The sequence below is a fragment of the Tympanuchus pallidicinctus genome, unplaced genomic scaffold (assembly GCF_026119805.1).
Source record: "Tympanuchus pallidicinctus isolate F22 unplaced genomic scaffold, pur_lepc_1.0 scaffold5, whole genome shotgun sequence".
NCBI lineage: Eukaryota > Metazoa > Chordata > Aves > Galliformes > Phasianidae > Tympanuchus > Tympanuchus pallidicinctus.
This window is the reverse complement of record NW_026294769.1, coordinates 59,112,882-59,133,494: the sequence shown is the minus strand read 5'-3', so window position 1 is coordinate 59,133,494 and position 20,613 is coordinate 59,112,882. Positions and strand designations below refer to the sequence as shown.

Below are 20,613 nucleotides of genomic sequence, written 5' to 3'. Positions count from 1 at the left end.
CTTATTCCTTTTACGATGCCTGCTTGGCAGCTGTGGTTTTAGCAGTCATTTATGCCTGCACACAAAGTGAGGAGCTGCGGGTGGCGAGCCTGCCAGCATGGAGCGATCTGCTGAGATTTCCCTGCAAGTCTCACAGCTGCGAGAACGCTTCCTGAAGTCTCAGCTTTGGGAATTGTGAGATCGTTTGACAAGGTGATTTGATTACTCCATACAGCACAGCGATAGCTGTTATGGCTCTGGGGGAGAAAGCGCGTGCGATGACCAAGCTACACATCCCGACAGCCTCGCGCGGCTCGCCCTATTGCCGCGCGTCTCCCGCCCCGTTTCGGGGGCCGCCCGGCTGAGCCTCAACCCGCGCCACGGGCGGGGCCAGCCCGGCCCCCGGGGCAGGCGGCGCAGTCCCAGCGCTGCCGCAGCGGCCCGGCCCCCGCCACCCGCCCTCGGACTACAACTCCCAGAGTGCCGCCGCCGCCCGCCGGCACAGCCCGCCTGCCCGCCCGCCTCGGCGCTGCCCGGCGCGGCTCGGCGCTGCCGCTCGTCTGAGCGCGGGGCGCTGGCCGTGGCCGCAGGTAGGTGTGCGGGGCGGGCGGCGATGCGGTTGCCGAAGGGTGGGAGCCGGGGCAGGAGGAGGTGTGCTGGGTGTGAGCGCGTGTGTGCCGGCTGCGTGGGTGCGGGTGCAAGCTCCGCACCGGCGGGGCACACACTTGTGCGCGTGTCCAGCCGCTCCCCGCGAGCGCGTTACGTGCAGCGACCGCTGGGGTCCCGGGAAGAGCGGTGGGAGCTGCGTCCGTACCGTACCCAGCGCCTCGGTGCCATCGGTGCACATGTGTCGTCTGCGTGTGCAACACGTTCGCGGGGCTGCGCTTCTCCCTAATTTCACGGGGAGTTCGGCCTCGGGTTGTCCGGGGGGCTACGGAACAGGGGGGGAATAACGAATTAATTGCAGATGAGAAGTAATATCCGTCTTTGAGTCATCAGTCGTTGAGGCATAATTTCATTCCGAAAGCTCTTAATCAAAGTGGAGATCTGCTATGGGAAAGCACCGCTCTTCCCATGGGATTATCAGATTTCCACCGGAGAATACAGATCCTGGATTACAGAGCTGTGTGGGATTTGTGTGATTCTTTCTAATTAGTCTCCCTTTCTGAGTTTAAAATTCTTAATTTGAAGGGAAGGAAGTTACTTGCTTCTAAAGGAAAATAGCTATCTTTTTTTTTTTTTCCCTCTGTCATTTTACATAGTTATTCCTATGCTCTGCAGATGATTTACTGCCTTAATTGGATATTGGTGTCAAAGGTTGATTAGAGTCCCTAATAGATTTTGGATCTGCAAGAGGATTACGGCTTTAAGTTCGTGGTTAAAACAATCGTGTTTGTCACCTCCTCTTGAGCAGCAGAGAGGACGAGCAATGTATTACATTTCTGTTATCTGCTCTTTGCTTCATTAATGTATTGTCAGGAGGTTGTCGGGTTTGCCTTTGTTGTTGTTTTTTCCCTCTGCTATTTCATTTGCAGACCGAAAAGAAATGAACGTCAGAGGGGATTTGTTTAATCATTTAGCAGCTGACACAAGCCATGTCCCTAACAAAACAGTGGTGAAAGAGTAGAAGATTTTTTGGATTCTGCAGCTCGAGCACCATGAGACTGCTCTGGGGAGCCAGGGGCAGCGCTTGCTGAAGGATGCGGTAGCCCAGTGGCCGGGGCTCACCGAGTGGAGATCGATGGCTTGCATGGAGCTTCTCTACCTGGCCGAAGAGAGCAGGCAGGGTGCCCTGGGCCCTGCTGCCGGCTGGAGCCTGCCCACCCCTCACTATGAGCAGCAGCAGCAACAGCAGCAGCATGAGACAGGAGTGGTGGACTCCAGAGCGGCAGCAGCCGTGGCAGCCCTGCGCTGTGAACGGCACTGCAAGCCCTCACAGAGGGGCTCCATGGCTGAGCCCACCCCAGCACCCCTGTCCTCCTGCTCGAGCAGCTCACCACAGGAGCACCCCATACCCCCCAGCAACTCCCAGCCTTGCCACCTGCCTGAGCACTTTCCAGGGGAAGGGGATGGAGGGAAGAAGAAACCCTGCTGTTGTATCCAGGAACTCGAGACATCCTTCTCCTGTGTGGATGAAAATGTAAACCTGGAGCATACAAGAAGTCCCTCCAGTCCAACAGGCTACCAGGATGCTCCTCAGCAGCGCTCCTGCCGCGAGCTGCCTCCCGAGTGGGTGCACGACTCTCCGTCCCTGGTCTCCGAGGAGGATGAAACTGCCTCAGAGGCAGCGGGTGGGAAATCCTTGGACTATGGATTCATCAGTGCCATTTTGTTCCTAGTCAGTGGGATTTTGCTGGTGATCATTTCCTACGTGGTACCCAGAGACGTGACTGTGGATCCCAACACCGTGGCTGCCCGGGAGATGGAGAGACTGGAGAATGAGAGCGCCAGGATTGGGGCTCACCTGGACCGCTGTGTTATTGCTGGGCTGTGTCTCCTAACCCTGGGGGGAGTGGTGCTCTCCAGCCTGCTGATGATGTCCATGTGGAAAGGGGAGCTGTATCGGAGGAGCAGATTTGCGTCCTCCAAGGAGTCTGCAAAGCTCTACGGGTCGTTCAATTTCAGAATGAAGTCTGGTGCAAACGATAATATGCTTGAGCTGTCATTAGTTGAGGAAGATGTGCTTGCCATAGATAATTAGTGTGGTCATGATTTTTAAAGCAGCGTTTCCACAAAAAAAAAGTATGTTTCATTAAAGGAAATAGATGTGGCTAAAGATAGCTGGTGATGCAGTTTGTTTTTCTGACAAGAACGGTCTTTCTGTGAGCTCTCTAATCAAATGTTTGCATTATATGAACACTTATTGTAAAGGGAGAACATGCCAGAGCAAATGCAATTGGTATAAAATAATGAAAACCGCAGAATAAAAAGAGATTTTTGACAAGTAGATTCCTTAGATAACTCCTTTATCCTAACATAAAGCGTTCCTTTGGTGTCTTGCCTACATAATTTTCTTATTACTTTCATATATAGAACAGGAACGACCTTGACACGTTGGAAGCTTGTTGCAGCCTACAGAAGGATTATTAACTGTCTGCTTGGTGTCATGTTAAGAAACAAGGCTGATATTTAATTAAAAGAGATTTTTTTTTAATAATTAGATTCTAAGCCAGTCCCTTGTTTTGTATGAGTGAGACCTGTGGGCAAAAAAGACCGCTTATTCATGGCTTACCACAAATCTCCCATATTTTCAAGCAGTGCTGCAATTAGTGGTGGTTATTTAAAATATAAAAATAAGAGGCAAAGGGCAAAGAACCATATGGCTCATGGTGGTATTGCTGAAAGACAAAAGGCTCTTTCAGCTTGAGGTCAGTGGTTCCATTTCAGTTCAGATTAGTAATGATTGATACTCACTAACTTCTGATAGCTATAGTGGCCCATATAAAGGAAGTTCAGTTCCCAGTGGACAGATGTCTTTGTATGAAAACTGCCATCACTTGAATTAACTGACCTCCTGTTAGGAGTCTCAAAAGATCCAAGGAGTAAAAAAGTATGGGGATGCAGAAACTGAACACATCTCCTTCAGTACAGATGCCAGAAGAAATTCAAGTTCTGCCTCAGAGTTTGCTTATAGTGGGCCTGTCTGCATCACACAAATCCTTTTGAAACTTCAGTTTCATGTCACTAGGCTGCTGGCCTTCTCATTACCAGAAACAAAAGGTCAGGATGGAGCTTTAGAGGCTCATTCAATATAAACCAAATTCTTTACAAAAAATAAGTTGTCAGGAAACACAAAGCGGGGGGGTCATCAAGCAGTTGGACTGGCTGGCATGGGACTGACTTAACGTAGGGGATGATCAAGGGTACAAGGCACTATCAATTGCCATTGTGCAGCACAGTAGCCCAAAATTTCTATTACTGATGTGTTCAGAATCAGCCAATTTCTGTGGAGCATTAAAGTTGTGATCTTGTGATGGTGGGAAAAACAGCAAAGGTTGCTGTATGCGCTGCTGACCTTTTGTCGTGATTGATTGCTAATATATCACGCCATAGCCAAATGCGAGTGAAGAGCTGTGTCTGTAAGGAACTTGCCTGCAGAACTGTGATAGAAACACTTGGTTTGTTGTCAGCTATGGGTTAAATCTCAAATATAAGAAATATCTAATATTTGAAGAATGAGATTTTTTACTATTGTGAGATAACACCTGAGAAGAATCTTGGGAAGGAGTGAAGGGGCAAGGGGCAAGGTATAGAATAACTAGAAGTCCTCCTGCAAAGGCGGTGCTGGGACTCACTGCTTCTGACATTGATGCATCCCAGCTAGAGCTCCCAGCCTGTCTGCTTTCCTTTTCAGTCTGCTGTGACTGGTGGAGATCATGACCGCTGCCTTATTCTTCTTTGGAGGACAGTTCGACATGAGGCCTGGAGCACCCTGGCTGCCAAAGGGGGCTCTCAGTGGCTGGTATAACAGAGAAGTGAAGGGAAAAGCTGTATTTTATACCCAAATGAGAATGTTTATGGTCCATTTCAGCTCACACTACATGTAGCGGGGGATCTGCATATCTTCTCTGTTCTGTGTTTTAAAGTCCCTCTTGCTCTCTTCTCTGGCTGCTCATGGCAGAAGGCACACGCAGCTCCTGTGCCTGGCACCCTCCTGTGCTCAGTCCCTTGGGCTCAGCGGGCATGGCTGCCCTCTGCAGAGAGCTGGAGAACCTGCACCGCTCTGCCTTCATGCCTTTGGTCGCTGTAAATAGCGTAATGTTGTACTCAGACTTTAACTTTGACCCTGCAAAAGAGATGCTACTTAGCCGTTACTCGTTCTAGCTGCTGCATTAGTTGTGTTACTTGGTAACTAAAGGAGCAGCCTTGTTTGATGGTACTGCTGCCTAACAGATGTTATTTGCAGCTGTGTCATGATACAGAGCGTGTCTGAGGGCAGGAACTAGCAGTGGCCAGCAGTCACCTTGGGAGAGCTTACATCCCTCCGGGTGTATCGTCAAGGAGATTGAATTGGTGAGGCCAATGGACTGAATTCTGATAAACCACTGGAAAAGGGTGCCCAGAGAGGTGGTGGAAGCCCTCATCTTTGGAGGTATTCAAAGTCAGGCAGGACAGGGCTCTGAGCAACCTGATCTAGCTGCAGGAGTCCCAGTTCATTGCAAGGGAGTGAGGCTAGATGGCTTTTAAAGATCCCTTCCATCTCAAAAAGTTCCATGATTCTAACAATTTCTAAGGTGAAAAAGAGGAATAACTTACTTATGTAAGGAGAACCTTCAGCCCACTGAGATCAGTGAGAGCAGGGAATGAAATTGCTCAAGAAGCAAGACTTGGAGAAGAAAGGCTGATTGCTAGCTGTCTTCTGCCTTGTGTGTACAAGGACACAACCCAGGTTATGTCCTCCAGAAGCACAGGGGAGGCCCTGCCAAGCAGGAGGGCAGACTGCACCTGGATAGGGGCAGCAGCTGGCACAAGGCAGGGGATAGACATCACGAGGGGCAAAAACCCTTTCATCACCCCTAATGGGAAGCCATGTGCTCTGTGTTCATGTACACTGCAAAAGCTGGTGGATTTTGTGAGCCATTATTTTTATTTTTTAATGATACACATGCATAAAATTGGAGTACATTCCATAATTGCAGGAAGATGACAGCTAACACTGTAAGGATCACAGATTTCTTGTAGGAACCATGGCATGCTTTAATGCTGGTTATTAGCACTAGAAAAGAGCATGTTCCCCAGACTGCCAGTATATTATTATCAAGCGAGAAGTTTTCTGACACTTTGTAAAATGCCTGTCACAGATCATAAGCTTGCAGTACTTAAATGAACCCTCAAATATTCCCTGAGCATTTTAAGGAAACATAAGTCAACCTAATAATCTAAATGTACACTGCAGAAGTGTGAGGAATAAAAAAAAAAATAAATGACAGAAGTAACACAATCTCTTCATCTTGTTGTTCGTGTGTGCTACTAAAGAAGTGAAGGCAGACTTTTAGAGAATGGAATGCAAGAGTTTAGCAGATGAACAATCTCAGGACATTTCTCTGATCACCAAACAAGACACCTGTGCAAATGGCAGGGGTGTGTGGGTTGGGTGTGTGATGTAAAACCTTGGGACTCTCAGGTTCTAATAATGTGCAGTGTGAGAGAAACCCAAACACTTGCTATCTGGGTCTTGGTTGTAGGAAATGAACATAATTGTCTGCTTCCTGGTAGACAACTGTTCTCATCGCTTTGGTCTCAAATGGCTGTACCATGGGCTGAGGCCAACGGTGATTAATTGCCTGTTCCTATAACCCAGTCATTTGATTTCCCCTGCTCAGAAGCTAAATGCTGTAAGGATGCAAGTGTGAGGATATTTTTTTTAATTACCTGGGCTTAAACTTGTTGCATGTATCTATGGAGGGCTCCCTTCTTGGAGAATGTAAATTTGGGGCATCTGAGGTGGGTTTCAGGTACCACCTGTAGCACTCTGGAAACGGTTATTCATATCAAGGAGGAACATTTTATTCCTGGCCGACCCTCACAGCAAAATGTGACACTTGCCCATCTTCTACCTCATAACGTGTTAGCTGGGGTGCCAGGGCATGTGGCTGGGCTCTGCCAGACCTCTGCCTCCCTGGGGAGGGGTAAGGAGGCCTCAGCCGGGGCTCCTCCCTGTGTCCCCACTGCTCCAGCAGCTCCCGGTGACCTTTTTTATTTATTTATCTCAATCAGAAATCTGTGACAGAGGCTGGGCCATCTGGGAGCTGCCAAACACCTGATAGGGGCTGTGCCCGCAGCGAGACCTGCAGCAATGGTAGGACCCCATCCTCACTGCCAGCCCAAAGCCCAGTCTGCAGCAGGGAACCCCAGGCTCTCTCCAAGGATGCTATGCTGGGTCGTCGCTGTTTTTGATACGTTTACAGTTTTTTAATCTTTGTAATTCTTTTGAAAATCTATCTGTAATGAATAACGAGTTTACTGACTGTGAAAGCAACAGCTATAATCTTGTAAAAACCCTTTTTCTCCCACAAAAGGGTGAAACGTCACAGTTCATCGTGAGCTTTTCAATCATGCATTTAATACCTTATTATAATTGCAGCAGTGTTCTGTAAAGATTAAAAAATAAACGCGTGTAAAGCTGAGCTGTGTCGCTGTTGTTATCTTTGCCCCTCACTGAGCTACTGATTGCAGACAGAAAGTGCCACACGTGCAGGCTTAAAATTTGTCCCACTCAAGTTTGCATTTCCAGAAAAGCAGAGAAGCAGCGGGCAGCCGTGGCTGTGTGAGCAGATGGCTGTGGGGTGCTGTCGTGTGAGGTGGGTGTCAAGCCCCTGCTCACTGTCACCACACACAACTCAGTGCTGAGGCCGTCTCCACACCCCAGCCTTGCCATGGTTTGCTCTTGGTTTGTGCATTTGTTTTCCCAAAAAACCCAGTTCTGAGCATGCCAGCACAGCACCTCATCCCCCCTTACCAGCCTGTGTTTCCACCCAATCAAGGTACAAATGTATGGTTTTGAAGGTCATGCCTTGCAGTGTCATTTTTCATACACTGAATGAAGGGGGCCAGACCTCTTCCTACTGCTATCATGTTAACCAAGGCATGCAAGGCAGTGTCACTCCAGAGTCTCAATTCAGTTTGGAGCAGGCGCTGTCTGCGTCTGTCTGAGTGTCCACAGCACCTGGTATATTAGGGCCCCGCTTCCCCAGTTGGGTTTCAGGCTGTTGTTGCTACAGCAGTAATAAATGCATCCCCAGGGGAAGTAAATTGACTGCAGTAAATTGCCCTCATGCCAGATATAGCCTATGGTGTATTACCAGTGGTTATTAAGAGGTTAAGAGAGTAGGTATATTTATAGTTATGACTATCTATGAGCTTAAAGATCTGGGAGGCTTTCTAACTGAAAGCAACCACTGTATTGTTACTAATTTTTACAGGATTCTTTTTAAGCTTATATTTTTACATGTGGAAGGACTCATCATCATATATTGTATGCACAGGGACTTTTTTTCCCTTGTATGTAAGTCTTGACGAGAGTCCTTAGACTGCAGAGTTCTCTGATTTTCTTACTGGTTTAAATTCAATTGTGGCTGTTACACCTTTGCATAAAATCAGACAAAACAATCTGATTAATATTTGTTTGTATAAACATCAGTGTTTCCTACTTTATGGAAACACAGCCAAATAATGCATTTTTATTAGATTGAAATGCAATTACAGCTAAAATATTTTTGCAGACTTGCTGTATTAAAGGCTCGTAGCAATTCTTCTAATTTACATGCAGAATTCTACACTTTCACAAATGGTAAAAATTCTGAGGTATTATTATATAATATTATTAATATTATATATTAACTGAGCTGCACTTTGTGTAGCAATTGGTCATCTTTTTGAAAAATGACTTTGCAATCCAGAACATTTGTATTTGTTCTTCACTTACAGACCAGCTCTGAAAGCGCTTCCATGTGAATGTATGCAGCTGCTTGAGAAGTGAGATCTCCTCTGGCATGATGCATAATGTTTACATAAAGCCTCCTGCACCTTGATAGCAAAGCAGTATATAGGATAGATTCATACTGACCATTTTACAGATGAAGTGGCTTGCCTCTTTTGCCCAGAGAGCCAGCTAGACAGCTGAGAACAGACACCAAGGCCTCTTAAGTCATAGCTGAGCACTGTGAGATGGAACTTAATCATTACAAAACCCTTGAAATAAATAAATACGTAAAGGATGGCAAATATATGCATATATATATATATAATTTTTTTTAAGAATGCCGTTGAAAAATTGTTTTGTACTAACCATTCACGTACAAAATACTTTAAAAATAAGTAGCAAAATCAGTAGTTAAATTTTGTTCATATTTGCAGAAATTCTGGGGACACTTTGCACATATAAGGCATTTGTATTATAGTAAGCTTTTTTCAATGTTTCAAAAAATCAATAGGCTTCTGTTCAAATGATAAAACATATCTTTATACCAGCACAAAAAGCTTCTCTTTTCCAATAATAGCCTCTGCTTTGACAGATGTGTTTGCAGTAAAATTTAGCTATTGTTGAATAAAACATTTCCAGAAGCAAAATTGATTAAGTCCCATTTGTAAAGAAAAAAAAATCAATTCTTCCCATTAGAAGTATCTAAAAGATGTTGATCAGCTAGAAATGTAAATAAAGTCCTTTAATCACTAGTCTCCAGCTGCAGCATATCCATCTACAGGAGTTTGTTTTCTGTCTCTTTCTATCTTTATAAGATAAATTTCCTTCAAATCTAGCGTGAAGCAGTTTCCGACACAATAGCCAGAGTAACTGTGCTCAAACGTAAATAATAGCAAGTAGCTATCCTGACATTTTGGTGTTGCATTTCAAAAGGATTCATGCAATAAATGTACATTTGATAACAGTATATCCAGCTGGGAACAAAAATATATTCACTGAATATCAGAGTAGTGGAAAGTACATGACTATTTTCAATTTCTATGTATTAGCTTCTGATTGCATGCAACAAAGACAGCACTTTCAAGATCTCTTGATTAGTAATTGTTAAGGGCTGTTAAGGGTCAAGGAGGGCTATTAACACAGAGATGCAAAGCCTCTAACTCTGTAAGTCCCCAAGCGTTTGATTTCTAAATTGCTGAGACAATATGCTGGTGCATGGCTGTCTTAGACTTTGTTTTAGATACAGCAGGATGTAGCAGGCTACTATCTGAGATAATGTCGTGATAGATGGGACTTTGATTTGATCCAGACTGACCTCATGTTCTCAGAAGTGTATGCGTTGCTTATAGTGAGAATACCAATTAGTTGCGTTAGCATCCCAAGGAAGGAATGCAAATCAATAAGTCACAGCTTACCTTTGTTTTTCCCTTCTTACAGGATTGGTAGCAATGGCTGGAAGAGCTCTTGAGAGGTCATTTTCCAGTCTTCTGGAACTTCATTCACCTCCATCAGCCCTCAGAGATAATTGCTCATGGCTACAAGATTGCTTTATTGCTTTACCCAATTCCCCAGGCACTACGGGGTGAATTTTTTAAGGCTTACGTGAGTTACCTGCGTAGTCTCTTTTTCTGTTCTCTGCTAGCCTGAGTTCTTATAAGTTCTAAAGTCAGCATATAGTCTGACTTGTTTTAGACTTTTTAATGATGTACAGAAAAAAATATTAGAGCTGAACCACTTCAGCCTTCTGAGCATCATTTTCAGTTGTTTCCTTCTCTCTTCACAAAGCAGAAAAACAGGGTTTTTTTTCTCTTTCTTCTGTAAATATAGAGCACTTCCACATCACCTTTTCTTTCTCTTTTAGCAAGATCTTATTGGCTCTCCTCGTCCGTTGTCCCCACAAACATTGCACAATACTCTTGTACTCAGTATTATTTATTTGTCCTAATTTCTCCACTTGGAAATTTTTGAAATTTCAGGCCATTCTAATGATGAGCCAAACCTATATTTACAATGTTTATTTTTCCTTCACATTTTCACATTTCATATACTCATCTTGTGCCCTTAATTTTGGTTAGGGATTTGCTAAATTTCCTGAGTGTCTGTCTCCTTTAAGGTTCTATTTAATGGGAGTGAACTAACGAATTCTTTGAATTTACTGAACTTCCTTGTTCCTTAGGTGTTCTGTCTCCAGGCAGAAATAGTGTGCTGTACCAGCTCTATGTTGTGTTTTTTTTCTGTAAGAGATCCAGCCTGGAAGCAGCCTGCTTACTGGGTTCCCCAGTCCAGCACACATCTCCATTTGTTCCTCACCAGTCTTTACTTTGATTCAGGCAGCAATGGTCTGTGATAGAGATTTTGTGGCACTCTTCCCGATTAAGCTAAAGCATGTTGCTAAGGAAACTACTACGGACTTACCTATGATATCAAATGGGAGCACATAGCTATTGAGACTGGAAGTATCTTCACTTAAACTTCACAGGATATTGAAACCAATCTGAGCAATGAGACAAGTTAGAGACAAAAATCGATATTGGACAGTACTGAAATGTCTGTGTTCAGCTGCTGTTTTAAGTGGTTTGTACAGACCTTTCAAATTAGGTTGCCAACGAACAGAGGAAACGCAGCTTTTAAAAAGTCAGAGAATTATTAATAGTGTGCTTGACCTCCAGATCTGCACAGCCTACCAAAAGAGCGTCATTTGTCATATGCCTAATGCCTTATGCCCAATTATGCAGCCTCTGCTGGGAAGCAGTTGCTCAAAGGAGAAAAAGGTTGCAGAGAGTGAGGGTCAAAGATTTAGGTCTATGATGGACTGTGGGAGGGAAGGAGAGAGACCTACTCATAGTCAACCCCTGAACAAGAAGAGAGGGGTGCAGGAATTGTTACCTCATACATCATTCACATGCTAATGATATTTCTTTTCTCAGTGTCAGAGAAGAACATTGACTATGCTGAGTTTGCACTTTCAGCTATTGAGTAGGGATAGAGAAGTATGGAAAGAAGCAAATGTTAGATCTCTTCATGAGGAAACAAACATTGCAGTGGCATCCAAGAAGCAATCTGGGGTCCAGAACTTCTGGCTGGGCTCCTAAATGTTCTGGTCTGTTCTGTGGCATCTGTGCACAGAAAAGCAGCCCAAACCTTTTATTAACTTTAGCCACTGTCTATGTAATCTAACATGACAATCCATCTCTCTTATTGCTGTTGTTTAGTCAGGTTTGGACAATACCTTATCATCTGTGAGAAAAAGAAGACATAGTGCAGACAGCAAGTTGTAGGTAAAATTAGTCTGTCTGGGAAGGGGAGAAAGATGCCACATATTGGGCTGAACAAATCTTTGCATTGATTTCTAGAAGCACAATCCTTCTAGGAGCACCACAAATGCATGTCTTTATTTAGCACTCTGATTCAAGGACCTGTCACAATTTCTCTGGTCCAGACAGCTCCCTCTTTGCTCATGTCTGGGGTGGCTCTTGGTCATAAATTATTGTTGCTTGTGCTATTCTTGCTTTAGTCTTTGGTGCCAACTCCACAGTTTTTCATAAGTTTCACATACACATGCATGCCAACAAAACCACTTGAACACAACTTGGTGGCAGTGAATGGTGTCCAGCTGACACATGGCACCACTGTGGCTCCAGGGGTACATATGAGATCCTGGGTAATGGAATGCATTTCTATTTTTATAAATAATTTTCACTATCATTTTAAATATCTATAGAGGTCTCCTTTGAATAGTTTCATCTAGAAGCCCCAGTCTTACCTATCAATGGACACTTGTGTTGAGTGCTCCACAGCCCAACAAAGAACTGGTACCTCCTCTTTGGCTGTCCTTTGCATAGGAAGAAAGACAGAATTACTTCATACATCCTCTCTAGTGCAGGTGGGATTAAGCCTGCCTTTTGGCAGTGTTGGAGATAATTTGGGATAAAATTTGAGGCCAGTAGTAAGTTGCTGCTCTACACAGAGCAAGATGAAAGAAAAGGAGCTGTGACTCAGAGAGATAAACAGCTCCTGGGGATACTCCACAGCATAGTGGTAATAACTCAGGGCTCAAAACCACTGTAAACAGAACAGTTTTTAGTGTCTTCTTTTTTTACAAGGTTGAAGGTTAGAATTCAGGCTGTGGAGAACTGGCATGGAAAGTTTATACAATATTTAATATTAATCCTTCACTGAAAATGCCCCACATCCCATTGAAAAGTGCTCCAACACATGCAACAAGCTTACATAAATAACTACAGTCATTTATTTACACACAAGATGAACCAGTGCATTACAATTTGGGTGGTCAGTAATCAGACATCACAAGGTGCATGTATATCACAACTCCATGAGAAAGGGCATCCCCCTTTAGCTTGAGCTGAAGCTGTTGTCATGGGATCCCCAAGCTAATTGTGACGTTCATCCAAGAAATGAATGTTATGTATGATAATGTTTGGTTTAGTTCCTGTTTTAATGAAGTTATTTTAAGCATATGCATTCACCCATGCCTCTTTTTTATCTTGGTAAGCAGAAGGGTGTAAAAATAAGGAAAATGTTTTCCATTGCTTTTTTGTCAGAAGAAAATGTATGGGATGTAAAAGAAGAAATAGGGAGGGTGGTGAATGTCTTGTCAACAAGCAGGTAGGAATATGCATTCCAGAATTTAATTCTAGCAATAATTATTGAGGAAACAGATTTGACATTTCATATAGTCAACTTAATTTAAGCTGTTGTAATACTGAGGCTAATCAAAAAAGTTAATCCAAACAAACAAAATCAAATATGTGCTCTTAACAATAAAAAGGCAAGTCACAGTGTATCTATTTATTAAACCTACTAGTTAGTTATTCTTTAAAGTAATTAACAGATTTTTCATCACAAATAAAATCCTGAGTGTGATAGCAGTGTCTTCTTTTGATGAGACATCCTAGATGTCCTCAATGTGTTCACAGTCCTTATCCATTTCTATTTTAGTGGAGTGGATGGTGAGTTATCAGCAGCTTCTTAGGCTAAAATGTATGTTTCTCGCAATGGTAATGGCAAAGACTTCTTTGAATTTACTGCTTAGGACAGACCTTAAATTCTCTCTCACATCATTGTGTCATCTTTCAAAATAAAAATTGATTTTGCAGTTAATTTGAGGACACTCTGTGTTCTCTGTGTTTCCTGACGTACTCCCAAGCCTTAGGCAGTGGCTTTATGAAGAGCTGAACAAATCCAGCAGCTTTGTGATGCTCCAAAGAGGGGTCCATTTTCTCTTTACTCTCTTCCACTCCATCTCCAGTTGTCTCAGCCATGCAGTCCCTCTCTATCTTCCTTGCCAATTCTGATGTTTGTCACACTTTATGGCCACTTCCTCTCCTCTCGGCTTGTTTCAGAACAAGATCCATACACAGGAGTTCCTTACGATGCAGTGCTCCTGGGAACTTGCTCTCTGGGACACAACTGTGTGTAAGTGGGTACTCAGACTCCTGCTTGAGCTGTGCAAGCATTTGAGCTAACCAGACATAGAGCCATTTCTGCTGCGGAGAATGTGCATGGCACATTGCCTGAGCAATACACTTTGCCTCTCATCATATTAACCCAGCTATGTGGTTTGTGGAGTGGAAGAGCCTCATGCATGGTTAATCTAGGATTGGTCAAAGGGAGCGTGACCTGAATGTGTCTGCCTCTGTATCCCTATGTCCTGAACCTTCGTGTTGATTGACCTCAGTGCTTTGTTAGCTCCATCTGTACCCTTACCCCTCTCCTACTTCAGCTTCCACTCTCCTGTGAATTCTCTCTTGTTACTTCACAGTCTCTTTGCTATCATGAGCTGCATGCAAACACGGTGCTCATTGTTCTGCTATCTCAATAAAGTATGTGTATTCCATTTTGTTTATTAGCTAATTAAACTAATTCTCAAAAACCTTCAAAATGTCTTCTGCTCTTCTGCAGTGAAGCTAATTTATCTTTCAGTGCTAGCAGTAGGAAAATGGTCCATATGCCCTGCAGAGGAGTTTGATCTTCATATACTCTTACAAGATCCAAAGTGTTTCAAAATAATTATCTACAAGTTAAATTTAGATGTTCGGTAACCTTTAGCCGAATAATCTGCAGCAAAAGAAGCATATGGAAACTATAGGCATTGTCTGATCTTATCCCTCAAATAGACAGATAAATAATTTGCCAAAAAGAGATGGCTTTAGAAGTTAAGGAATTGCTTTCTTTGCTCAGAAACATGTCCCAGTGGTTATTCCCTTCCCTAGAGTTGATCACTGTATAATACTCAGTGTGTCAGCCTGCTTTCAGAGTTTAGTAAAAATTGTTGGTAGAGAAGAAGCCATTTCATACAACCAAAGGTGAAGGCTGGAGGGCATCTCTGGAGCTCGTGTAGCCAGAGCATGTTGCCCATAGCTTGTCCTGTTGGGTTTCAAGCATTGCCACAGATGGAGACTTCTAGTCTCTCTGGGCAATATGTTTCAGACCACTTGCACAGTAGAAAAGGTCTTTCTGGTTATTAAGCAGAATTTCCCTATTTCAGTTTGTGCCTCTCACTTCTTGCTCTGTCAGCTGACAGCACTGAGAAGAGCCACCTCATCTTCTTTTTACCCAACAGGCATTTAGACATATAAAGAGATCCCTCTGAGTCTTCTCTCCTTCAGGCTGCACAGTCCCAGCTCTCCCCATGCAGCATGCGACTATGATAAAACCAGAGCATCATACTTCCAGCAGTCATGCAGCAAGGAGCACAGTTACACCTTGTAACACCTTCTGCCAGAGTCTAGAGACCTCTGCCTCTGCAGATAAAAAGGGAAATACTCTATCAAGGCAGATGTCTCTTAAAGAAAAGAGTGTTTGTCCTCAACATAAGCAGGTACTGTATGGTGCTCTAGAAGGAGTTCAGTTATTTCTTCCCTCTAACAAAAGAATATTTTTCTTAGCTTTTGTCAGATTGAAATGAAAATACATGAAATGAGAAGCTGAAGCCTTTTGCACAAGCATGTTAAAATTAAATTTTATTATTTTGTGAATTATTCTTTGTCTATAGTCATCTAAACCTAGTCATGAGCTGCAGTCTTTGCAATCGACATATCATCACACCACTATTAATCATCACCAACTCAGTTCAACATCTATCTGGTGTGTTTTGGTCTCATTTTTGTGTGGGCTTGATTCATGAGCACCAGAAATAAAATGCAGATATTGAGCACTTTAGCTTTTTTTTTTTTTCACTGAAGAAAACAGCTTCTAAATTAATAGTCAGATATCTAAGGCATGTATCAGTTCATACTACGCATTAGCAAAAGCATGTCATTATTTTGCCACTTGCTTAGCTCACAAATGATGTCATGCATTTCTTGTGTTTTACAGTGCAGGAGGTTGCTACATGATAAAATCCCTCTCTCCTCCAAAGTTTTTTAAATATCACAGCTTTCCTCCCCTCCCCCCTTTATTTTTTCTTTTTGCCAGAGGAGACTCTCAGACTTTTCTAGATTAATAACAGATTTCTGACCTAAGATTAAAAAAAAAACCCTGTAAATAATAAAAATCTATATCCTCCAGCTAGATCGTTAGCACAAATTAAAAATGCAAACAGCTTGTAATTAGCTGCAGAGGTTTCTTCTCTGGCCCTAAAACAATGGGAGCTTTGCCAAAAGCCGTGCCCGCATTCTGCGAAATTCTCCAAAAGGAAGAAATAATTCTTCCATAGCTGTGAAAATAGACATAGCAGGAATGAAATTTGAGGTTGCAGTTGCAATTGATCTTACTGATGTGGCAAACCAACTCATGCCTGCTTGGCGGGACAGGATTTCCCTGCGGTGTCATTTCTGCTGGCCCCTTCTCTTCCCTCCTGCTGTAGCATCTCCCAGAGGGCCTCACTGTGCCAAGTGGTCTCCTGAGCACCAGCACAGAGGGAGTGCAGCTAACAGCACATTTACCTCTCATTGCTAATAAAGATCTTCCAAAGATGTGTTCCTGCTTCTTTATGCTGTCTGATGTCTAACAAGGTGCGAGCTGTTGCTAGGCTTTTACCTCTGCTGCAGCACTTAAAAGGTCCTTGTCTCCTATTCAGTTGCTAATTTTCACTAAGTTTAACAATATATATGGCATTTCTGCCCCCTCTAAATTAGATTCATTGGGTAATGGGGTTAATATTCATGGAGAAAGGATATCCAATGGACATGTGCATATGAACACATACACACAGTCAAAGTCCATGAGCCTCATTTCACTTTGTGGAAGTGGCCTACTAGAAAGACACTAACACTAGGACAAACCAGGCATTTTTAAATGTGTATGTGATTTGGTTACATTTACAGTTCTAACAGTTGTGGGTTTCAATGTCAGTAACCATTCTTGGTTGCTGAATGTGATTGTAATAAACAAGACTTAATTTTCTATGTGCGTGCTTTCAGCATTTCCCATTCTTACAGATTATTTGATCTGTTAATAAATCACCATTAAAATTATACCTGTGCAGGCAGGAGGAAAGTATGGATTAAACAAGGTCTAAACCTTACAGTAGTCACTCTTGGGAAATTTATAGGCACATTAATTACTGCCTTTTGCCTCTAAGTTCTTCTGCACTTTCATGCTACGTACCTACATAAAAAGACACCGAGAACAACTTCATATTGTCCTACACTGAAGGAGGGAACTGAGGCACACTGTTACCCACAATTCAATCAAAAATTACACTTTGATCTTTGATCAAGCAAAGGAAAATGTAGGGTTGTGATCTGGTCTTCTGAAGCAACGTCGGTTTCCTGTGAAGCAAATCAGCGCCAGGTCAACCCAAGCCTTTGTCACGATAGCAAAGCTCCTGTACAGGATGTTCTCACTCCAGTCTAAAAATACGTATTGGCAAACAGAAATTGATAGTAGAGAGTTACAGCATTTAGCAGATGGATTTGTAGCCTGACCAGCAGCTGGTATTTTAAGCAAGTGGGAGTCATTAACTATGTGAACACTTTGCTTAGCATTTTTCTTCTCTGGAAATTTTAAAATTATGAATGATGGTTTTAATAGTGATATTAGCAATAGCTCTGCTTACAATTATAACAGATGACTTGTGCGCTGTGCAGCACAGGAGAGCAGAGAGGTGATAACAGTCTCTTGTGACACTGGATGCAGTGGCTGATTGCAATTGCTCTTTGCTGAAGCCTCCATATGCTTTCCTGGCCTGAATTAGAGCTGCTGGACCTTGTGCAAATCCCATACTGTGACCACTTTCCTTCACCTTCCAAAGAACAGCCTGAGCATGCCTTCCCTCCTCCTGTGTACTGCCAAAGTAGCCAGACTGAGCTCAGGGAGTGGAGAATTTCCTCCAGCCTACATTATGCAAGCTCTCGCTTCTCAGAAGAAAAGGGGAAGAGAGGCCATTCTCCAAGGAGCTGCCTCTGGATCACGGTGTCCCCCAGTTACCTTGGAGCCAGGACTCCCATGTATCGCACTTACTTGGGCCTGTGGCTAATGAGGTAAATTAGCCCTCTATGAATAAAATATTTGTCAGGCAAAGCAGAGCAGCACACGTTCCCCTGAAATGCTTGTGTGTATGCATGCCAGGAAAGGCGATCTCTGGGCACTGAGCATGCACAGAGAGGGGTTACAAAAGGCCAATTATTTGTGCAAGCAAGGCAGGAGGGTGCCATGTCCCATAAAACAAATTGCTACTGTTCCTGCTCCTGAGAGCAAGCATCAGGAGAGGCTGCTATTGAGTGCCCAGACTATCTTGCACTCTCTGCGGATAAATGGCTGTTATAGAATAGACTGTTTCAGTATCTCTGGAATGCAATGTCAGGTTAGTGGGAACAGGTAAATGGACCTTATTTACTTAATCAGACTCTGCATTGTTGGATTTTGTTTTTCTTCCAGTGGGTGATCAGGTTTTTATAAGGTCAAGTGGCATTTGACTCCAAACATCCGATCTGTTACAGAATGGACAGGACTGAATTAGCCTAATATCAGCTCAGGAAAAGATGCATTGAATACAGACATCTTTTTGTACAGAAAAAATGGGCTTCTATACTGCCTATGCTGCAGTTTCATATCAGTTATTTCTTCTTACAAAGGGCAGAGTTTGAATGACAGATGTGCCTCGTTTTATTAAGCACAGTATTGTATAGCATTACTTATTGTCTCTTAGATCACTTCAGTGACTGGCATTTTCTACTCCTCTTGCAGCAGTGCAGTAGAAAGGAGAGCCACAGACAGCACAGAAGCTTTTCCAAACTCCTCCATTATTCTGTACAAGTGTTCATTGCAAAAGCATAAAATGTGTGTTTTCTCCATATGCTTAGTGTGAAATGCAGAAAAGATGAACAGAGCCTCTTGGCTGAGATATATCAAAAACAGGTTCATCTTCTACTTGACAAATGGATGATCCAGTTTCCATAGTTCCAAACTTCTCCGGGTTTTTCCAAGCAAGCACAGAGAAGCAGAGCCTTCTGCTGAGCCTCTCACTCTCTTTTTCTGTGAGAGTTATCCTGATGCAGCCCTTTTCCCCCATGCTGTAGATGCATCAATGCATAGACACCAAGTTCAGACCTAAGTGGATGCTCACCACGCTGCTCATCTTACCTGCTTCCAAGCATCAGTGGTTCCTCTGCACAGATTCACATATACATATCAAATGCTGCCTTTGAGGTGCTTTTTCTGAGCACTAGGCTGATTCCTACCTTTGTGCATTAGTACATTTGATGAATTTCCTTGGGGAAATGAAAGCTGAAAGTTACTGCTTGGAGCAGCCTGAGAGACAAATTAGGAGTTGGAATCAATTCTCAATAGATTATTGGAGAATCGTGAGATGCAAATGTACCTTAGATGAGGAAAAGTCCCACAAGACAGTTACCAGCACTGAAGTTACATGATATTAGGTAGCCTAAAGAACTATTTTTCACAGCTTAAGGGGAAGTATATAATCAAATTAATCTTTTCAGCTCAAGTGGTTCTAATGTTATATACCATCTTTATGCCTAGGAAACAAGTCTCACTTATTTGGGATACCAAATTGGCCAGTTACCTGACAAAGCCCCTACAAGCCCTGTTATGGTACTGGTGAGATGCAAACAAAGAAGGAGACACAAGAGCCCTAAGGTAAACACTGACAAAAGAAAGATTAAATAATACATTTTTTTAAGACAAAACATATGTATGATGGAAGGAGGTGCTGGAGATGAATAGGGAGTTAGTTGTTAATAGATAAATGGCTTATCTTATGTCTAAAAGGATTTTTTTCTTGAATGCCACCAATTACATATTAGACAGTCCCAGCTTAATAATTGTAACAGAACTGGCTATAGTAAACACACCAACAAAGCATTAATAGATATGCAAAATTAAATCTCTTAGCTAGATTCATTACTCCTGCTATTGTATCAGGTAAGAAAGTAATCGGATTCATAATGAACTGCAGTTCTGCACTTTGAACAATGAGAATGAAACAAAACAGTGTTTCTGAAGTGTTATAACAGGAAATCATCACCTCATTGTGTATTCAGAAAGCAGTGATTCTGGCGATGTGATGGAAAAAAAAAGAATAAAGTATAAAATGACTTGTAAAAGAAAATACTCCATGTGAATTCCCAATTTTTAAGTTTTCCTTATGGTGTATATTAATTCACGGAATTATTTGTGTGGTGCACAAATGTGCTCACACCTTTCTGAAGTCTATTTTTTAACCTTGGTAAATCCTATCTTCTCTAATAACAGAGCAAAAACATCTTAGCCTGTCTACTATGCTTTTTCAAAAATTAGGATGAATCTCTTTAACCCTTTTCTGGTATCCAGATGGTTTTCAGTGATATTCCCTGCTGCCTTTCAAAAATAATGATAGAGAGTTCTTTTTACTTCACTGATGTGCTTCTCCTTTAAATATTTGTAATTTTTTCCTTTGCCTCTCACTGACTTGAGTTTAATCAACAGTTTATAAGTTACCAGTTTATAAGTCTTCCTGAGTACTTTGGCATATTCTTCAGACAGGTCTCTTGTCCAGTGTGGTCAATATTTTCATAATTTATAAAAATATCTTAGATCAGATCTATAAAGTGAAAGAAGCACCTGATTGTCTACTTTAATCTACAGGCCATCTAGTACCTGAAAAGAACTGGGCATCTGAGAGTGAGACAATCAGAAGTTTAAAACCATCTTGTCAGACATTCCCAAGAGGCCTCAATCCCACCCCTTAATTTTAAGAATTTTAGCTTGAGGATTTTTTTGGGATGTATTTTCATTTTCACCCATGT

The 20,613-nt window shown here is 42.7% G+C and overlaps 1 protein-coding gene across 1 annotated transcript; it reads left to right on the top strand.

Annotated features, from left to right (window-relative positions):
• The first annotated feature begins 491 nt into the window (after positions 1-491).
• On the top strand, positions 492-7,106 carry TMEM74 (transmembrane protein 74). Its single transcript, XM_052704426.1, has 2 exons — positions 492-569; positions 1,515-7,106. The coding sequence occupies exon 2, from the start codon at positions 1,721-1,723 to the stop codon at positions 2,678-2,680; it is 960 nt and encodes a 319-aa protein (XP_052560386.1). The 5' UTR covers positions 492-569; positions 1,515-1,720; the 3' UTR covers positions 2,681-7,106.
• Positions 7,107-20,613: the final 13,507 nt, after the last annotated feature.

Coding starts and splice junctions, on each gene's coding strand:
- TMEM74 (XM_052704426.1), top strand. CDS start 1,721: ATGGCTTGCATGGAGCTTCTCTACCTGGCCGAAGAGAGCAGGCAGGGT.